This window comes from Chiloscyllium punctatum, chromosome 3 (assembly GCF_047496795.1).
Source record: "Chiloscyllium punctatum isolate Juve2018m chromosome 3, sChiPun1.3, whole genome shotgun sequence".
In the NCBI taxonomy this organism is placed as follows: domain Eukaryota; kingdom Metazoa; phylum Chordata; class Chondrichthyes; order Orectolobiformes; family Hemiscylliidae; genus Chiloscyllium; species Chiloscyllium punctatum.
In genome coordinates this window covers 34,395,258-34,412,860 of record NC_092741.1, presented here as the reverse complement: position 1 = coordinate 34,412,860, position 17,603 = coordinate 34,395,258, and the positions used below count along the sequence as shown (strand labels likewise).

At 41.5% G+C, this 17,603-nt stretch overlaps 1 protein-coding gene across 1 annotated transcript; it reads left to right on the top strand.

Annotated features, from left to right (window-relative positions):
• The first annotated feature begins 322 nt into the window (after positions 1–322).
• Positions 323–7,020, top strand: cyp1b1 (cytochrome P450, family 1, subfamily B, polypeptide 1). Its single transcript, XM_072551389.1, has one exon. It carries the CDS (start codon positions 967–969, stop codon positions 2,587–2,589), a length of 1,623 nt encoding a protein of 540 aa, XP_072407490.1. The 5' UTR covers positions 323–966; the 3' UTR covers positions 2,590–7,020.
• Positions 7,021–17,603: the final 10,583 nt, after the last annotated feature.

The window sequence follows — 17,603 nt, the reverse complement described above, 5'->3', positions numbered from 1 at the left end:
GATCCAGCCTGTGTTTTTCTCACCCCGGACACTGTTTGACCCTCTGGGCGTTTGTAGCATTTTCTGATTCAGTCCGAAAATGATCGAAGAAAAAAAATAAACGAAATAACGTAGGTTTGATGGTTGCTTGGTTATAAAAGAATTAATCTCCACTTCCTTCCAAGTCACTACTCGGAGATAAACATTGTGGTTAGACTTTGCATGTACAATTAAAACGATAAGCAAACAGGCGATGTAAAAGGAGGCGGGAGATTACAGGCGGAAGCGCTCTCAGATCTTGCCCATTAACAATCCACGGCTGGTGTCAGGTTATCACATTGTTCAGGGAGAGATTACATTTAGATTACATTTAAATGGCCCCACATCGCAACACGCACTGTTCTTGGTCTGCACGCAACAGCGAGGCGGCAGCGGGCAGACTCGGGAAGTGTAGTGGCTGCTGCAGAGGACCAGCCCACCAGCCCCTGTGAATGTGCTCTCCTTTATACAATGCTAACACCAGCTGGAGGGTGATCTAAAGGCGATGACATTGCTTTACCCCGAAGTAGGAAAAGGAGCAAAGTGCCCCTTCTGGTCCAATTCACTGTAACCCTTCAGAGAGTTCGCCCGCTGCTGTGTGACGGTAGGACAGTGCCCCCTCCCCCTGTATAAGGCTCACACATATATAAGTTAGGTGACAGAAACGCTGGAGAAGCCGAGACTGCTAACACGGTGAATCGACTTTCTTGAGAGTTTTGTTCTGCCCGCATTCTTCGCTCTCATGGTACGAACCAAGTGACCCAAATTCGTTGATATCGTGTGGGACTGACTGGACTTTCTCGGGCATTTCGAGGATCTATTTAAATGCATCTGAAGCACACCATCCCCATCGCTGTTCAAGCGTCTTCATTACTTCAGGGGAGATACTTTTCTGTGTGATACACAGAGGGATCACTGCGCTGTCTCAGGGACCAGGACATTGAAGGAATGATCGCCAATCAAACGTGCGCCTTCGACCAAGGGCTGTCTGCTAGCCCCAGTGTGCAGTGGATACTGGCGGCCACTCTCTCTGCCCTGCTCGGGCTGCAAGCCTGTAGGTGGCTGCAGCAGCATCTGCAGCACTGCGAGCCCGGGGGCCCGCCCGGCCCTTTCCCCTGGCCCTTGATTGGAAACGCGGCTCAGCTCGGCCGGGCGCCGCACCTCACCTTCTGCAGGCTGGCCGAGCGGTACGGCAGCGTGTTCCGCCTCAAGCTGGGCAGCCGCGCCGTGGTGGTGCTGAACGGCGAGGAGTCCATCCGCCAGGCGCTGGTGCGGCAAGGCGCCGATTTCTCGGGCAGACCGGACTTCAGCTCGTTCGCGGTGGTGTCCAGGGGTCAGAGCCTGGCTTTCGGCCGTCACTGCGACCTGTGGCGGCTGCACCGTAAGGTCGCTCACTCCACCGTGCGGGCTTTCTGCACCAGCAACCTGGAGACCAAGAGGGTCTTTGAGCGGCATGTGGTGTGCGAGACCCAGCAGCTGGTCAGTGTGTTCATGGACAGGAGCCGCCTGGACCCTTACTTTGACCCATGGCCCAACCTGGTGGTGGCTGTGGCCAATGTGATGAGCGCGGCGTGCTTCGGAAGGAGGTACAACCACAGTGACCAGGAGTTCACCTCGTTACTCTCCAAGAACCACCGCTTCGGGCAGACGGTGGGGGCCGGCAGCCTGGTGGACATCATGCCCTGGCTGCAGTACTTCCCGAACCCGGTGCGCAGCGTTTACCGGGACTTCAAGCAGCTCAACCAGGACTTCTACCTCTTTGTGGAGGAGAAGGCTCAGCAGCACCGCCAGGGTTTCCGGCCGGACCGGCTCCGGGACATGACGGACGCCTTCATCCGCACCATCGAGCACGGCGGGGTGACCAGCGCCACCGGCCTGACCCTCAGCCCCGACTACGTGGACTCCACCATCAGCGACATCTTCGGGGCCAGCCAGGACACGCTGTCCACCGCCCTGCATTGGATCATCTTGTACCTGGTGTGGCAGCCCCAGGTCCAGGCCAAAATCCACCAGGAGCTGGACAGGGTGGTGGGCAGGCAGCGCATCCCCAACATTGAGGACCAGCCCCGCCTGCCCTACTTGATGGCGTTCCTGTACGAGGCGCTGCGCTTCAGCAGCTTCGTGTCCCTCACCATCCCGCACGCCACCACCCGGCACACCCTGCTCTCGGGTTACCGCATCGCCAAGGGCACCGTGATCTTCGTCAACCAGTGGTCAGTCAACCACGACCCACGCAAGTGGCACCAGCCCGAGGTCTTTGACCCTTGCAGGTTCCTCACCGAGGCGGGCACCTTCAACAAGGACCTGGCCAGCCAAGTGATGATCTTCTCGCTGGGCAGAAGGAGGTGCATCGGGGACGAACTGGCCAAAATGCAGCTCTTCCTCAGCGTCTCCCTCCTGATGCACCAGTGCACCTTCCGGGCCAACCCCAAAGAGAAGCTCACCCTGGACTTCACTTACGGCTTAACCTTAAAACCCAAACCATTCACCATCAACATGACTCTGCGTGACACACTGGAGCCTCTGAATGTGGCTGTGCAGAGAATCCAACAGGCCAACAGCAATCAATAACTGTGGGATCTCATCCGGCTCTTGTTCATTCACAGCGGGATACTAAAGGGTTACATTTCACTTGGTTGCGCTGGTCGAGGCTTTACGTTACTGTTTTTAACGCACTCGAGTTGTGCTGTGGACCAGTTTGTACTTCTAATAGTGGGTGAGAAGGTAACCAGGCGGGGAAAGGTTCGTGTGTACTTGCCTTAGCACCCTTTGGGCAGTAAGAAGTGAGGGGCTCTCTTTATAAATTAAGTTTCCTAAAAAGTAGTCCAACAGTCAGCCATAAGGTTTGAATATAGCTAGGATTGCTAGGAGCGGACTCAATGGTCGAATGGCTGATGTCTGCTTCAACATCCCTATCGTCTTATAGTTGGCACCCATCGAAAGAAAACAACGTTTTTTTTAAAATAGCGCAATAGTTTGCACTTGGCCACACTGGATTCTGAAGTTTTATTTTCCTCAGTCAGACCTTAATATCGTTAAACAGTCCCTGAAGTTGCAGAGGAGTTGGCAGTATCAAAGGTTTGCCGAAATAACAGTCGCTGGAAATCCGACGGCAACTGACTGCGAGAAAACCACTGAAACCTTTGAGCTCCTTGCAAACACGCCAAATCTGGGCGCCACCCTTTCAGTACTGTCCTCACTGCCATTTGCAGATTTTCAATCTCTGATGATTTGACAGACTGATTCTCAATCCTCGTTTCCTGGGGAAGACTTGTACACAGCCCTGTATCGGAACTTTTGACAGAACCCATTCCCCAGCCTCTCCTCCAGCCCGACGCCAAAATCTCGTTTCCTCCTCAAGCTGTAAACTGTCAACTGGGGAGAAACCAGAGTCAGACTCAAACCGCGATGGAAACTTCCTGTTATGACTGGTCTCCGTCGCGTTTCAGGTACAAGCAGAAATTGCTTCGAAATGAATCGATTATCTAAGATGGGAGATACGTGAACAGACCCAAGAAATATTGTACCGCCACTTAACTATCATCCGATTCTCTGCTCATGTCTTGCCACTGGAAGCAAATGTGGTCTTCATACTTATTGACGCTTCCAATATTATCATTTAAAGCAGAATGCATTTAATTCCCGTCCCCTGGAAATGTGACGAGATAGCCTAAATCATGGGTGGACAGTAGTAAATTGGTTGTGGTGAGAGACAGCCTGGCCCGCGCACCGTGAGACACAATATTACGCCCAAAGCTTGTCAGTGTTTGGGACAGACAGCAGAAACGAAAGGGAACTAACCTTGGTTAAAACTGCAAGGCAGTCTCAAATGAAAGCGAGGTAGCTTCACAGTTCACGCACTTTGCTTGGTCATAAACCGTCGATTCAAAGATTTTACGCTCAATTAAATGCTCCCATCTGACCTTTAATTTGTCTGCAACACAATAAGCAGCGACACCATTGCATTTAGCCTAAATCATATCTGCTTATCACTTGTAAATTGACATTCGTTGCGATTTTATAACACGTCGTCCTTTTTAATCAAGATTTTAAAAATAAATTTCAATGCCAGGTACAATCAATTACAGATATTTAAGAATCAGCTTGTTCACAATTCTGGAACGGGGGAACTTTAACCCAGGCCTCCTGGCTCTGAGGTAGGGACACTCCTATTGCCTATTCATGTCGCATTTATACTAAGGTAAAGCATCCTACAGGGTCAACTGCAATATGTCTGATGCCATAATCTGATCCATGGTCTTTATTAAGATTATCATCTGATCTTTATTAAGAATTTCCAGCTTCAAATTTGATTCAGGCACAATCTGGTATGAAACTGACCTTTGTGGAAGATGACTGATCCAAGTTGCATACCTTGCTCTGTGAGGATTGCCGAAGAGGTATAGGCATTGGTCTCTACATGGTTGGACTGGGGAAAAAGAAAAATAGTTAATGTTTTCACTGCTGATCACCACCGACTGATTTGCTGAAGCACTTTATGTGTCTGGATATTGGGAAACAAGAAGATGAGCCTCCCATAGTGAAAAAAAGCCTCAATTGGAAGTGCTCTTCACACAGAGATTACCAATTTGGTGAAAAATTGTAAGGCAGTATCTCTATGAATTCACACCCCACCAATAGGCAAAGCCTTTTGTGGAGAAAAAAAGTAAACTAATGACATTAATGATGTACTGGAGAAGGGTGCTGAGTAACTGGGTTTGAATCCATCTTAAAATAGAACATTAGAAAAACGATGTTCTGGGGAATGCTTGAATACCGATACAGGTAACTACCGACAGTAAATAAGAAATCTTTTCCCATTAAACGTTTTCATGTTTATACTGGGTATAATGCATTCAATGAAACAAAATGAACACTGTGTTTAATACACTACAACATATACAAATCACTACCCTTGGCATACTAATTTAACTACTTCCTCATCTTCTCTGAAAATACAATACCTTTTGAAATTAATGGGTTCTAATGTGGATTAGCTTGGTTCTGAAAAAACTGGACTGGATATGAATCCAAATGTTAGCTACAAATAAACTTTAGATTCTCGATAGGTATCATCATAGCAATTGTAAAATGTTTCCTGTCTGTTAATGTTCCAATCCTTTACAGGCCTAAGATTAGACCAATTATAATTCACTCTGATGACACTGTTGAAAATTAAAATAATAACTTCTCGCAGAAACATCTTCATCATGGAAGTAAATCTTGTGTGTTATTCTCTCCATCCTGCACTGCACTACAGTTGGCCAGATTAATCATATGACAAGGCTTATTTTGGATATAAATAGTTAAATAAAAGAAAGGAGCTCTCCCATCAGGAAAGCTAAGACTAAGTATTAGTTCCAAACTAATTGTTCATACCTTCAATTGTGCATCTTCCAGTGGGACAAACAAACAAAACAATATGAGGGTTAACTCAATTTCTTGGCAGAAGTTTGCAAAAATGATAAGTTGAAAAAGTAAGGAGATTTTCATTTTTTTTCTGGGAAATCTCTAAATTGTCTTTGATTATTTAAGTTTCTCTAGCAGAACTCACCCTGTCATTCATTGCATTTTATGATCAAATCAGCACTGTTGGAAAAAACAGTGATTTCAACCACAACAGTATCGGGTGTTATATTGAACGATTTGGGAAACAATGCTGAATGTGGAGGAGCATAAAAAGAATAACATTGGGACTGAATTCAAAAGCATTTAATACTTTGCTTTCAAAATGTTAGAAGTCAAATGGATAGATAAATGATAACCACACAAGAACAACTTGCTTTTTCCAATGAACGCTTAGAACTAGTTATCCTGGTACTTTTTGCATGCTAAGGCTGCCCAGGAACAGACAATAGCATTGATATCTGCAAAGAGATATCATCATCAGTAAAAAATGATTACTTCACAAGACTGTGCTCTTATACATTGTACATTTGAGCCTTATTAAAATGAAAAAAAAATGTTGTGCAAACTGGAAGTGACTTTATTTCATTTAAGTGGAGGACTTGGTGTTGGACTGGGGTGGACAAAGTTAAAATTCACAGCAGTGTTCCGAAAGCTAGGGCTTCCAAATAAACCTGTTGGACTATAACCTGGTGTTGTGCGATTTTTTAACTTTGTTTTGTGAAGGTAGACTGGAGGGGGTTCATGGATTTTTAAAAAGCTTTATGCAAGGCATATATTTTAGGAACAGTAATACTTCTAAAATAAACCCCTTTATTCTCTAACCATACATAACCATTGGCCAATTGCTGAATTGTGACTTGTAATTACAGATTATTGTTTCCCTGAACCCTTACATAATCTCAAGGGATTGCCAACTTTATCCAGACTTAGCCCATACCTGTGAACTGCTGTTAAAACCTGAAATGCTATTTTTCATGCGACCTTTTGGTCAAGTAGATATGTTATTTCAATGTACAGTATTGTATTATATGTCATGCCTTTTTTCAGACTCATTTTAAGTGTGATTGTTCTCTCATACAAAACAGAGAGCATTGTTATATATTGATACACTTGTATTGTTGCAATAACAGAAGAATCTTGTGGTAAATTTTATTTAAGGTTTGTATTTTATATTATTTCATAAGCTTTAACACATTTAGATGGCTGCTATAACTCCTTTTTATCTCCTTCAAGTTCAACCCCCCAATGGTTGCACATTTTCATTTCTGTGCTTTGATCATATGTTTTATGTGTATATATCAATGATATAATATATTTACTGTAATCAAAATCAATGGCCATTGAAAAAGCTGTTAAAGATATAAAATTATATAAGGTGAAACTGTTTATAACATTGTTGTTAAATTTAACCATTCTGTTCAATATTTCAACATGCAAAATAATCCCACAAATAATTACATTGTTGTGAGCTGTAAATTTAAAAGCTGGATTATAGCACTTTGAATATGTTTTGTATTAACATAGTCAACAAATCAGTACTTTAATCTGTTAATTGGTTTCTATGTAATACATATTAAAAATGTTCTAACCAAACTATGGTTCATTATTCTTTGATTTAAATGAAAGTGATTAACATCAACCTACTGTTCCCATCTACTAAATTGTGTTTAATGTGTTTTTCTGCCAAATCTTTTTTGATAATGCTGCAGTAAAGCACTTCATAATATTTCAATCACATTAAAAACATTTAAATACAACGTGTTTTATTCTTGCCTTGAAAAGGAAAATAGAGAGACATGCAACATACTGAGAATCTGCTAAATGGTTTAAAAGGTACAAAGCCTCATCTATGAATCCATCTAAAAAACGTCACCTGAATAGAAATGGTGGTGGATTCCATAACAATGAGGGCGCAATAAGAAATCACAAGTGCTACTGTCCTAAGACTGGTACATAACATTGAAATAAGCTTGATGATTTTCTGTTGTGCATCCTTTTGATGGTGCAAACTTACAAATTAAAAGAAGTCGATCATTCAGCTGTCCAAGGCTTCTCCTCTATTCTAAAAGACAATGTGTGATCCTTTTTTGCACTTTGAAGTCCACATTCTCTTCTACTCCTGATAGCCTTAGCTAGGTGTTACACAAGTGAATCAATCTATCTCTGCCTTAACAATGTTCAATGACCCTGCCTCCACTGCCTTATGAGGTAGAGTTCCAAAGTCTTATAAATCACTGACAGAAAAGAGTTTCTTCTCATCTCTGACCTCAGAGGACAACCCCAATTTTGAAACAGACAGTGCCACCTAATTCTGGACTGACCCCAAGAGGAAACATCCTTTCCATGTCCACCTTGTGAAGACTTCAAGATCTTATACACTCCAATCAAGTCACCCTTGTCAAGTCTGGAATCTATCCCAGAATACTGATGAAATCAAGAGATGAGATTGCTAGGGTTTTGACAGAGATCTTATATCCTCTTTAGCCACAGCTAGGTCCCAGAAGGCTGGAGTATAGTAATGCTGTTCCTTTGTCTAAGAAGCGCAAGAAGGATAATCCAGGAAATTATAGGCCACTGAATCTTATGTCAGTGCTAGGGAAATTATTAGAGAAGATTCTTAGGGAGAGGATTTACTTGCACTTGATGAAGATTGGACTTATTTGGGATAGTTAGCATGGCTTTGTGCAGGGGAGGCATTGGCTCACAATTGAGGTGATTGAGGTATCTGAGGAAATGCTGAAGATCAATGATTGGATAGTCTCTGTATGGACTTTGCTGAAGCATTTGACAAGATTACTCATGGCAGGCTGGTCCAGAAGATTAAATCAGATGTGATCCACAGTGAATTGGTAAGTTGGAATGAAATTGGCTTGGTCATAAAGACAGAGGGTAATTGTGGATGGGTGTTTTCTGACTGGAGGTCTGTAACAAGTGAAAGACCTCCATTGTTTGTAATATATGATTTGGATAAAAATGTTGGTGGTCTGATTAGTAAGTTTGCAGATGACATGCATTTGGTATTGTGAATAGTGAAGGAGGTTGTCAATGGATACAGTCAGGTACAGATCAGTTGGAAAATTGGGCAGAAAAATGGCAAATGAAGTTTAATCCAAAAAAAATGTGAAGTGATGCATTTTGGGAGATCAAATGCATGTGGAAAGTATACAGTAAATGTCAGTATGCTTGGGAGATATGCAGAGAGGTCTTGTGGTGTAAATCTATAGTTCCCTGAAAGTGGCAACACAAGTGGACATGATAGTAAAGAAGGCATATGGCATGCTTGCCTTCATTGGTGAAAGCACTGATTATGGAAGTTGACAGGTCATGTGTGTTATGTAAAACTTTAGTTAGGTCATATTTGGAGTATTCTGTGCAGTTATGGTCACTGCACTATAGGAAGGATGTGGAGGCTTTGGAGAGAATGCAAATCAGGTTTACAGGATGTTGCCTGGATTACAGAGTACTAATTGTAAGAAGAGTTGAACAAACTTGAATTATTTTCCCTAGAGCATTAGAGGTTGCATTAGAACACATCCCATTCAAGATGGTGGCAGTGTAGCAGGGCTGCATGTGGGATCTTGCCCAGAGCTCAGCTGCTCCCACATATTTTCTTTTTGCTATCGTTTTGCTTCTGTTTTCTTTCATTTTTCTTTTCTTTGAAGGCCTTTCTGGCAGGTTAGTTGGTAAAGTCTGTATGGCAGCTAGAGTGGGCTGTGTGCAGAATGGTGGCTCCTCCCATTAGTGGATGTAGCTCCTCATGGCAACTGAGGTAGTAGTGGTCGCAGCCGCATGGATGTCTTCCTGGCATTCAGAGATGGCAATGGTGGCAAAGTGATCAAAAGTGGAGGTAGCGGCAGAGTTTACAAGATGGTGGCACCAGCAAGGAAAGATCTCAGAGGAGGGCAGCTGGCATGGAACTCGTGATGAGAAGGCAGCAGCAACCTGGTCTGGCAGTGGAGCCAGGGACACCTGCTTGCAGTAGGCCCAGAGTGGGGACTCCTGGCATTGGCAAGGTGGCAGCTGCAATGGTAGCAGCATGGTATGTCCAGAGCTGGGACCCCTGGCATCATCAACATGACAGCAGAGCTGGGGTTTCCTGGTTGTGGGGTGAGTGTGGATTCAGCAGAGGATCCGACGTTGGTGAGGTGGGCCCAATGCAAATAGATGGCACCTAAAGTCTGGTGAATCCTACATTGGTGAGTCCAGTGCAGGTGGTGGAGAAGGGGTGGCAGTGCAGATGTCATTGGTGAGCTGGCTTAGGACTTTCTTTCAGGAACATCTTTTATGCTTTTTGTTCTTAAACTACTCTCTTTTAGTTACATCTTTTATCCTTTTTTTCGACACTATTCAAAATGGTGCTGGATTGTAGTGACTGTTGAAGCTTTTGTCTGTATTTTACTATATTTTTCACTGTCAAATGCAAATGACAATAAATAAATCATTCGTCATTCAATCACTTAGATCTCTCTGTGCCTTAGAGATTTGTAGTCATTCTTTATTTTGATAATACTTCTTCCTGCCTAAATCAACAATTGTACATTTTCCCAAATTATACTCCACCTGCTAGAAGTTTGCCTTCTCATTCAAATCATCTCAATCAGTCTGCAACCTCGGTCTGTGTTCTTCACAACTTTCATTTCTAACTATCTTTATGTCTTCTTGAATTTTAGCCACCATTGCCTTCACTCTCTTCACCTAAATCAGTGACCTTAACTGTAAATGCTGAGGCTCCTGTGTAAACCCCTACTGGGCTCCATTTGTCAGAACCTTCCAATCAGAAAAAGGATCACTTATGCAAACCCTCTTCTCTACCAGCCTGACAATCCTCTATCCTTACTGGCATGTTACCCTCCACATCAAGTGCTTCTACTTTGTGTAATACATGTTGATGAAGTGAAAGAGTATAGTGATGTTGGCTTCAATACCAGGGGTGATAGTATCAGCAAGACTAAGGTCCCACAGTTGACTGTAATTAAATAGTTGTCATTAGGCTGGTCTTATCATGCCAGACTTATTATTAAATTAAAATTTCATCATCTGCCTTGGTGGGATTCATATCCATGTTCTATTTATCCTGAACTTTTGGTTACTTAAACCAGTGACATTATTGCTACACTGCTGCATCCTTTTAAATGGTGTAATTATTCATTCAGGATAGTAAACTCCACAGCAAAAAGTAAAACATAGAATAACTATCACTTCTAGGACAAGTACTAGGTCTAAAGATCAATAGGTCCCTGAACCTGATAGATTGCATCATAAGGTATGAAAGGAAATAGTTACAAAGATAATGAATGTATTGGTAGTAATCTTTGAAGAGACCGGACAACCTGGATTCCCAGATATTTGGTTAACTGCTGATGTAACACAATTATTCAAAAAGGAAGAGAGAAAACAAAAACAAAAACTGCAGGCAGTTAGCTTAATATCTATCATTGGGAAAATATTAGGGTCCTATTGTAAAAAGTATAAAATCAAAGCATTTAGAAATAAATAATACAATCTAGGAGAGCTGACTTCATGGCTTCATGAAGGGGAAATGATGCCTGATAAATTTATTAAAACACTTTGAGGAGATAACAAGCAAGATTGATTAAAAATAACAAGTAGATGTACTATATCTGGATTTACACAGACATTCAATAAAGTATGGCACGTAAGGCTACTTCATAAAAATCCATAGTGTTGGAGATGGTGTTATGAAGAATGGGTATACCTTTAAGAGAGTTAAAAGCAGCAGAACTACTTGACACAGCACTAAGTGTTCTCAAAAAAGTAACAATGTTATACTGGTTCAAACAACTCGATTGGTTCGTTGTTTGGAGACAAAAATAAACTTGAATTCAGCCAATCAGTTTAAATTGTGCCTGAAACATAACAAACTCCAATCAAGTTTGAATTGGGTATATTGACAATCTTAAAAGTCAATGGTACAATCTGATGCTCTGGACTATAAGACCGAGGAAAATTGAATAGTTGAGAGGAGAAGTGCCATGACCTAGCATGCAAACAGACTGCCTAAAAAGTAGCTCTCTTAAAAAATGTATCTTTTTGATCAATAACCTGTAAAACAGAAATTCCTAACCAGAAGAAAAGAAGACACCGGAAGATCTGAAGACAAGAACCGGAAGCTGTCTGGTTTTGAGATAAGAAGTGTTGTTTTGTAAATCTTAATTGAGAGTTTTGTTGGACTAGTATTATAGAAGGGAAGGTAACAGGTAGGTTAGAGAAAGAAATTGTAAATAATGGTTAGTTAATTATTCTCTGTTATACTTTAAGAAATAAAGCTGTTAATTTTTACTTTACATCGTTCTTGGCCACTTAAATTTTTATAGATTACTGCAGGGGATAAATCTTTTCTGTGTTGCTAGTTTTAAATTAAGCAGGAGAGTTTCCCCAAGTCGTAACAATAGCATATTAGCACAGATAGAGGTCTGGATAACTAATAGAACATAGGTAAGATTAATGATGAAGATAAAGCAAAGAATTCCATGATGGCAACTTGTTGAGGTATCACACAAAAATCAGTGCTGTGACCACAGAGAGAAAGAGAAAGAGAGGGAGAGAGAGAGAGAGAGAGACTTGGATGAGGAAGAAGAGCATGCACTATTACCAAGGCACAAAAATGGGTGGAATGCAATAAGTGAGGATGACACAAAGAGTCTACAGAGGGATATACATAGTTTAAGTGAGCCAGAAAATACTTGGCAGATGGGGAATATAACATGGAACATTGGGAGATTTTTTTTTGCCCATTCACTTAATCTATTTATATCTCTTTGTAGGATTCTATGCCCTCTTCATAACTTACTTTCCTACCTATTTTTGTGTCAACAGTAAATTTGGGTCCCTAAGTCTGGGACCTTCACCCAAATCATTTATTTAAAGAAAAAGGTTGAGGCCTTGAGTTGTGGCATATCACTCTTGACATCCTAAAAATTACCTCTTTATTCCTAAACTCTGCTTTCTCATAGCCAATCTTAACCATGCCAAATGATTGCCCCTAACATCATGAACGTTTATTTCCAGCAATAATCTTTGATGTGGTAATGTACCTAAATACAATACATCTGAAGGTTCCCCCTTATCCACAATACATGTTACTTTTTCAAGGAACTCCAATAAAGTAGGTAACTATGATTTTCCTTTGACAAAACCATATCAGTTCTAGTTGATTATCTTGAACTTACTCAAGTGCCCAATATAGAGTCATAGAGTCATAGAAATGTACAGCATGGAAACAGACCCTTCAGTCCAACCCGTCCATGCTGACCAGATATCCCAATACAATCTAGTCCCACTTGCCAGCACCCGGCCCACATCCCTCCAAAATCTTCCTATTCATATACCCATCCAAATACCTCTTAAATGTTGCAATTGTACCAGCCTCCACCATATCCTCTGGCAGCTCATTCCATAGATGTACCACCCGCTGCGTGAAAAAGTTGCCCCTTAGGTCTCTTTTATATCTTTCCCCTCTCACCCTAAATCAATGCCCTCTAGTTCTGGATTCGCCGACCCCAGGGAAAAGACTTTGTCTATTTATCCTATCGGTGCTCCTCATAATTTTGTAAACCTCTATAAGGTCACCCCTCAGCTTCCGACGCTCCAGGGACAACAGCCCCACCCTGTTCAGCCTCTCTCTGGAGCTCAGATCCTCTAACCCTGGCAACATCCTTGTAAATCTTTTCTGAACCCTTTCAAATTTCGCAACATCTTTCCAAAAGGAAAGAGACCAGAATTGCAATTATAATATCTTTAATAACAGCTTCTAACATTTTCTCTATGACAGATGTTTAACAAACTACCTGTCATTTCATGCTTTCTGCCTCCCTCCCTTCTGGAATAAAGGAATTAGATTAGCTATTTTCAATCTAAAGGAACCCTCTCCAAATCTAACAAACTTTGAAAAATTTAAGCCAATGAATTAACTACCTCACCAGCTCCTTTTTTAAAGATCTTAGAGTGAAATCGATCTGGATCCAGGGACTTGTGAGCGCACAGTTCTAATAATTTAATCTGTACTATTTCCCTGGTAATTTATGGAATACTTCCCTCCCTTTCAATTCCTGATTTGAAACTATTTATGGGATGCTACTCATGTCCTCTCCAGTGAAGACCAACACAAAATATCTGTTCAACACATCTACCATTCATTATCCTCCATTACTAATTCCCTGAACACATTTTCTATAGGACTAATATTTAGTTTGTTCATTTCTTGTTTTTTAAGAAAAATATCTAAATAAACTTTTCCTTTTTGGTTTATACTTTTGCCACACATCAGCCACACATCTCCCTAACCGTGCTTACCTCACGGTAATAATCTAATAATCTAGTGTGACGATGCTGTGGTTTTAAGAGGTGTGTTTTGTCCTGGTTTCTTTTACAGAGGGATTGTGGTACAGGTACTGAACAGTCTATGAGAAGATAAAAAAACCCAAGGGCTCACAAGTTGTTTAAGTTGGAACAATAGAAGCAGCCTGACTGGGTGTGGTCAAGTTCTCACAGATCCAGGATTTTAGTTAGCTTTCAGCAATTGTTGCTGGAATCTCAGCAGGGTTGGAAGGTAGTGAATCTCTCCCAGCTGCTCTGAATTTTCTCTCCAAATTGTCTTTTGATGTTCTTTCCTCTTGGATTGGAGAACTTCATGTGAGACAATCTGTTATCTGAATTTACCTTTTTGCCAAGAGTGTGTTTGTGGGATGTTACTATGTTGGATCAGTTAATTCATAACAGTTACAGTACCTATTATTCTGTTAGGTCTTCCAACATAGTGTTAAGTTACTCCAAGCTCTTCTTTCCTTTGTTGTATTTTAACTGTAGTGGTTTAATAAATTCTGTTTAATTTAACATTGAGTAATTTGACCAATCAAATTTCATCTGGAACACAGCACCTGACATTTACCTTCATAATAAGACAAAGTTAGGATCTAGGCAACCTTCTTAATATATTTTGAGAAGGTCTGCTCTGGTCCATAACACTAGAGATTATTATCTTTGAGGTTTTGCTTCTTAATTTGGTGCTTAGCTCCTCATACTAACTGTGATCAGCAGGTGTGAGTTACTCTTCATATTTTTGCATGTAGCTCAGGTCTGGCCTATTCCTTAGGTCTGCACATATTCCAGTCACATGAGTCATCTTCCACTTCATCTGGAGGTCAAAGAAGGACTAGATCTGAAGGGACTCCGTATTTAATGCTCTAGATAAGGGGGTGGGAGGGGTAGAATGCACCCAATGCCATCCTGATAGCCACCTTTGTGTGTAGCTGCATCAAATTGTGTGTAGACCCTTGGAATGGAAACACTAAGTTTCACCACATACCAACATTCTACCTGTCCCCGGTGCTATGAAGAATAGGTCTGGCCTTGTTGCTATGGAATGCTCCAAGTAGTTAGACTGTTCTGTATCATCTGTTTCTCATGAAAAAAAAATGTCTAAGAAAACATCTTTGACCAGGGACAGGAGTGGTGCTCCCACCTGCCCAGTTTCTGCCTCACCTTGACAATACACTCCTCCCACATTTTGGCACATGCCCAGACCTCTCTAAATCATATACTCAGCACTTCAGATTATCTGTCCTGATGGTGAAGGATAAAAGGGATTAGTTGGCCCAGTTCCCAAAGAACATTGTCACACTCTTGCATCAATATAACTTTGTGTCCAACGCCTGTTCGAAGTGGTCTCAGATGCTCATGAGTCTGTGGACTGACAATGAAACTGAACAGAAAATGGCAGCGTCATTCATGTACAGGGAGGTGTTGACGTGCAGTCTTCTGCTGCCTGGAATAGTCACTCCTCTCAAGCTCAGAGTCAGCAAGAGCTTCTATACAACACACAAACAAGGCAGGAGAGTGTGGGCAGCCCTACCTGACTCCAGATCTGGTCAGGAGGTTTTCTGATTCTCACCCACTGATTAAGATTCATGGAATGCTTTCACTGCAATGGTAACAGCAGGACACTGTTCCTAGACGATTTCACTCTGGTGCTAACAGCAGGACATTCTTTGAAGACTGCCTCACTGTGATGTATGATGCCTCAGTGAATAAGGTCCATTTAGAAAATAGTAGTAATATAGTAAAATTATAATCATTTATTTATTTGAATCTACTAGGACTGACATAAAGGTAAATAAAACAGTAACACAGTAATAAAGGATTTAGATATAATATTCATAACAAAGTCATGCTGACAAAGTAAATAAGTTTGGGAAAAAATATTCAAGAGTACATATCATTTTGAAACAACAGGCAGAATGCAAAAGGATTATGGTTAACCCTCGTAGTATATTACGACTGAAAGGCATTAGTATGAAAGTATCCTGGTTTAGAACACCAGGAGGTAGAGTCAGAGTGAATGGAGATTAGAAATAGCAAAAGTAAGAAAACATTGGAAGTAGTTTACAGATCCCAGAAATACAGTTATATTACTTGATAGAGCATTAAACACAAATTACTGAAGCTTATAACAAATACAATGGAATAATTGTAAGGAATTTTAATCTTCACTCAGACTAGACCAATTAACATATTAGCAAAGGTAGTTTGGAAGAGGAGGTTATGAAATATTTTCATTGTACAATAAGGCAGGGTTATATAAAAACTGCATAGTAATAGATCCTTTGGAAAAAAGTGACTATAATACTGTTAAATTCTACCATACATGCTACAATCACAAATCATATGACCATAAGATATGATTAGGTAATTCAACCCTTTAAGTCTGCTTCACTATTTGATTCTGGTTGATACTGAAATAACTCAAAGTTTAGATTGCTCTTTCTGCCAGGCCATTGGATGATGGATGGCATGGAGCTGTCCTTACATGTTCAATCTCATTCGATTTTCACAAATACTGAAATTCTCTGCTGATAAATGATGGCCCATTATTGGTGATTGGAGTCTGTGTATTTCAAAAGATGTGTGTAATTTTTCAATCATTGTTCCTGTGTTTGACATCCGAAGTCTATATATGTCCAGCCATTTTGAGTGGGTATCTACAATGACTGAGAACATTGAGCCCATGAAAGGATCTGTATCGTCAACGTGTAACCAAGACCAGGGTTTACCCTCTCATTTTTGTCCATGGTGTCACTCTAGTCACTGCCCCACCAACGTAGCTATTTTTGCATCCAATCCTGGCCACTATATGTAACTTCTCATTCACATCTTCATTTTGGAAACCCCTGGAAGACTCTGGTGGAGTTGAAGACTGTAGTGCTGGAAAAGCACAGTCGATCAAGTAGCATCCAAGGAGCAGGAGAATCGATGTTTTGGGTGGAGTTCAGCCAGTATCCGGTGGCAACCTTTGCTCGGAACAATCACTTTTGGTCTCCATAATAATTTCTGTCTTCGACTGTAATCTGGTCTCTCCGGGTCCAAAAGGCGTTCAATTTTAGCTGTGTAGCTCTTTGGTATCCCCCATCACCACCAGCTGTTTCAGTTTTGGGGTGCTCCTCCCTATTGGGACATCTATGAACTAATACTACCCCAATATTGTACCAGGAGGCATTGCATGTCAATATCAGATCTTGCTCGGGATCATAGTGTGCCAACACCTTAAAGGATGATAGCTGCTTCTTCACTTCCATGAAAGCTATGGCTCACCTGTACGACCATTTCCAAAGCTGATGCTTTTTTAGGCATTGATGCAAAGGTGACAGAATGGACGCCAGGTTATTTATGAACTTTCATAATAATTCAACAGCCCAAGGAAAGACCTAAGCTCCTCTACAGATGTGGGAGCCGTGGCACCTTTAATCACCCTCATTTTATCTTCCAATGGGTGTAACCCGGTCTTGAAGACTCTGTAGCCCAAGTAGATCATGTGGGGTGACTGGAACACACATTTTCACTTATTAGGTGGAAACCTGCCTGGGAGAAATGTCTAAGGACAGGACCAAATCCTGCTCTTTCCTGGTCTTTCCTGTTATTAGCATATTATGTAGAAAAAATGGCAACCTGGGGTAGCCCTTGCAAAATGTTTTCCATTGTCTGCTGAACAGGCTGATGACACCTCAAATGGCAATCTCATATATATAGACTGTTATTGTTATTAATTATAGTATTCTTCTGGAAATCCTCATCCATCGACAATTGCAAGTACACATGGCTCATGTGAAGCTTGTGAAGGACAGCTCCCTTGTCAGCTTTGCATATAAATCCTCTATGTGAGG

Bases quoted from the DNA above. Each gene is read 5' to 3' on its own strand.
- cyp1b1 (XM_072551389.1), top strand. From the start codon at position 967: ATGATCGCCAATCAAACGTGCGCCTTCGACCAAGGGCTGTCTGCTAGC.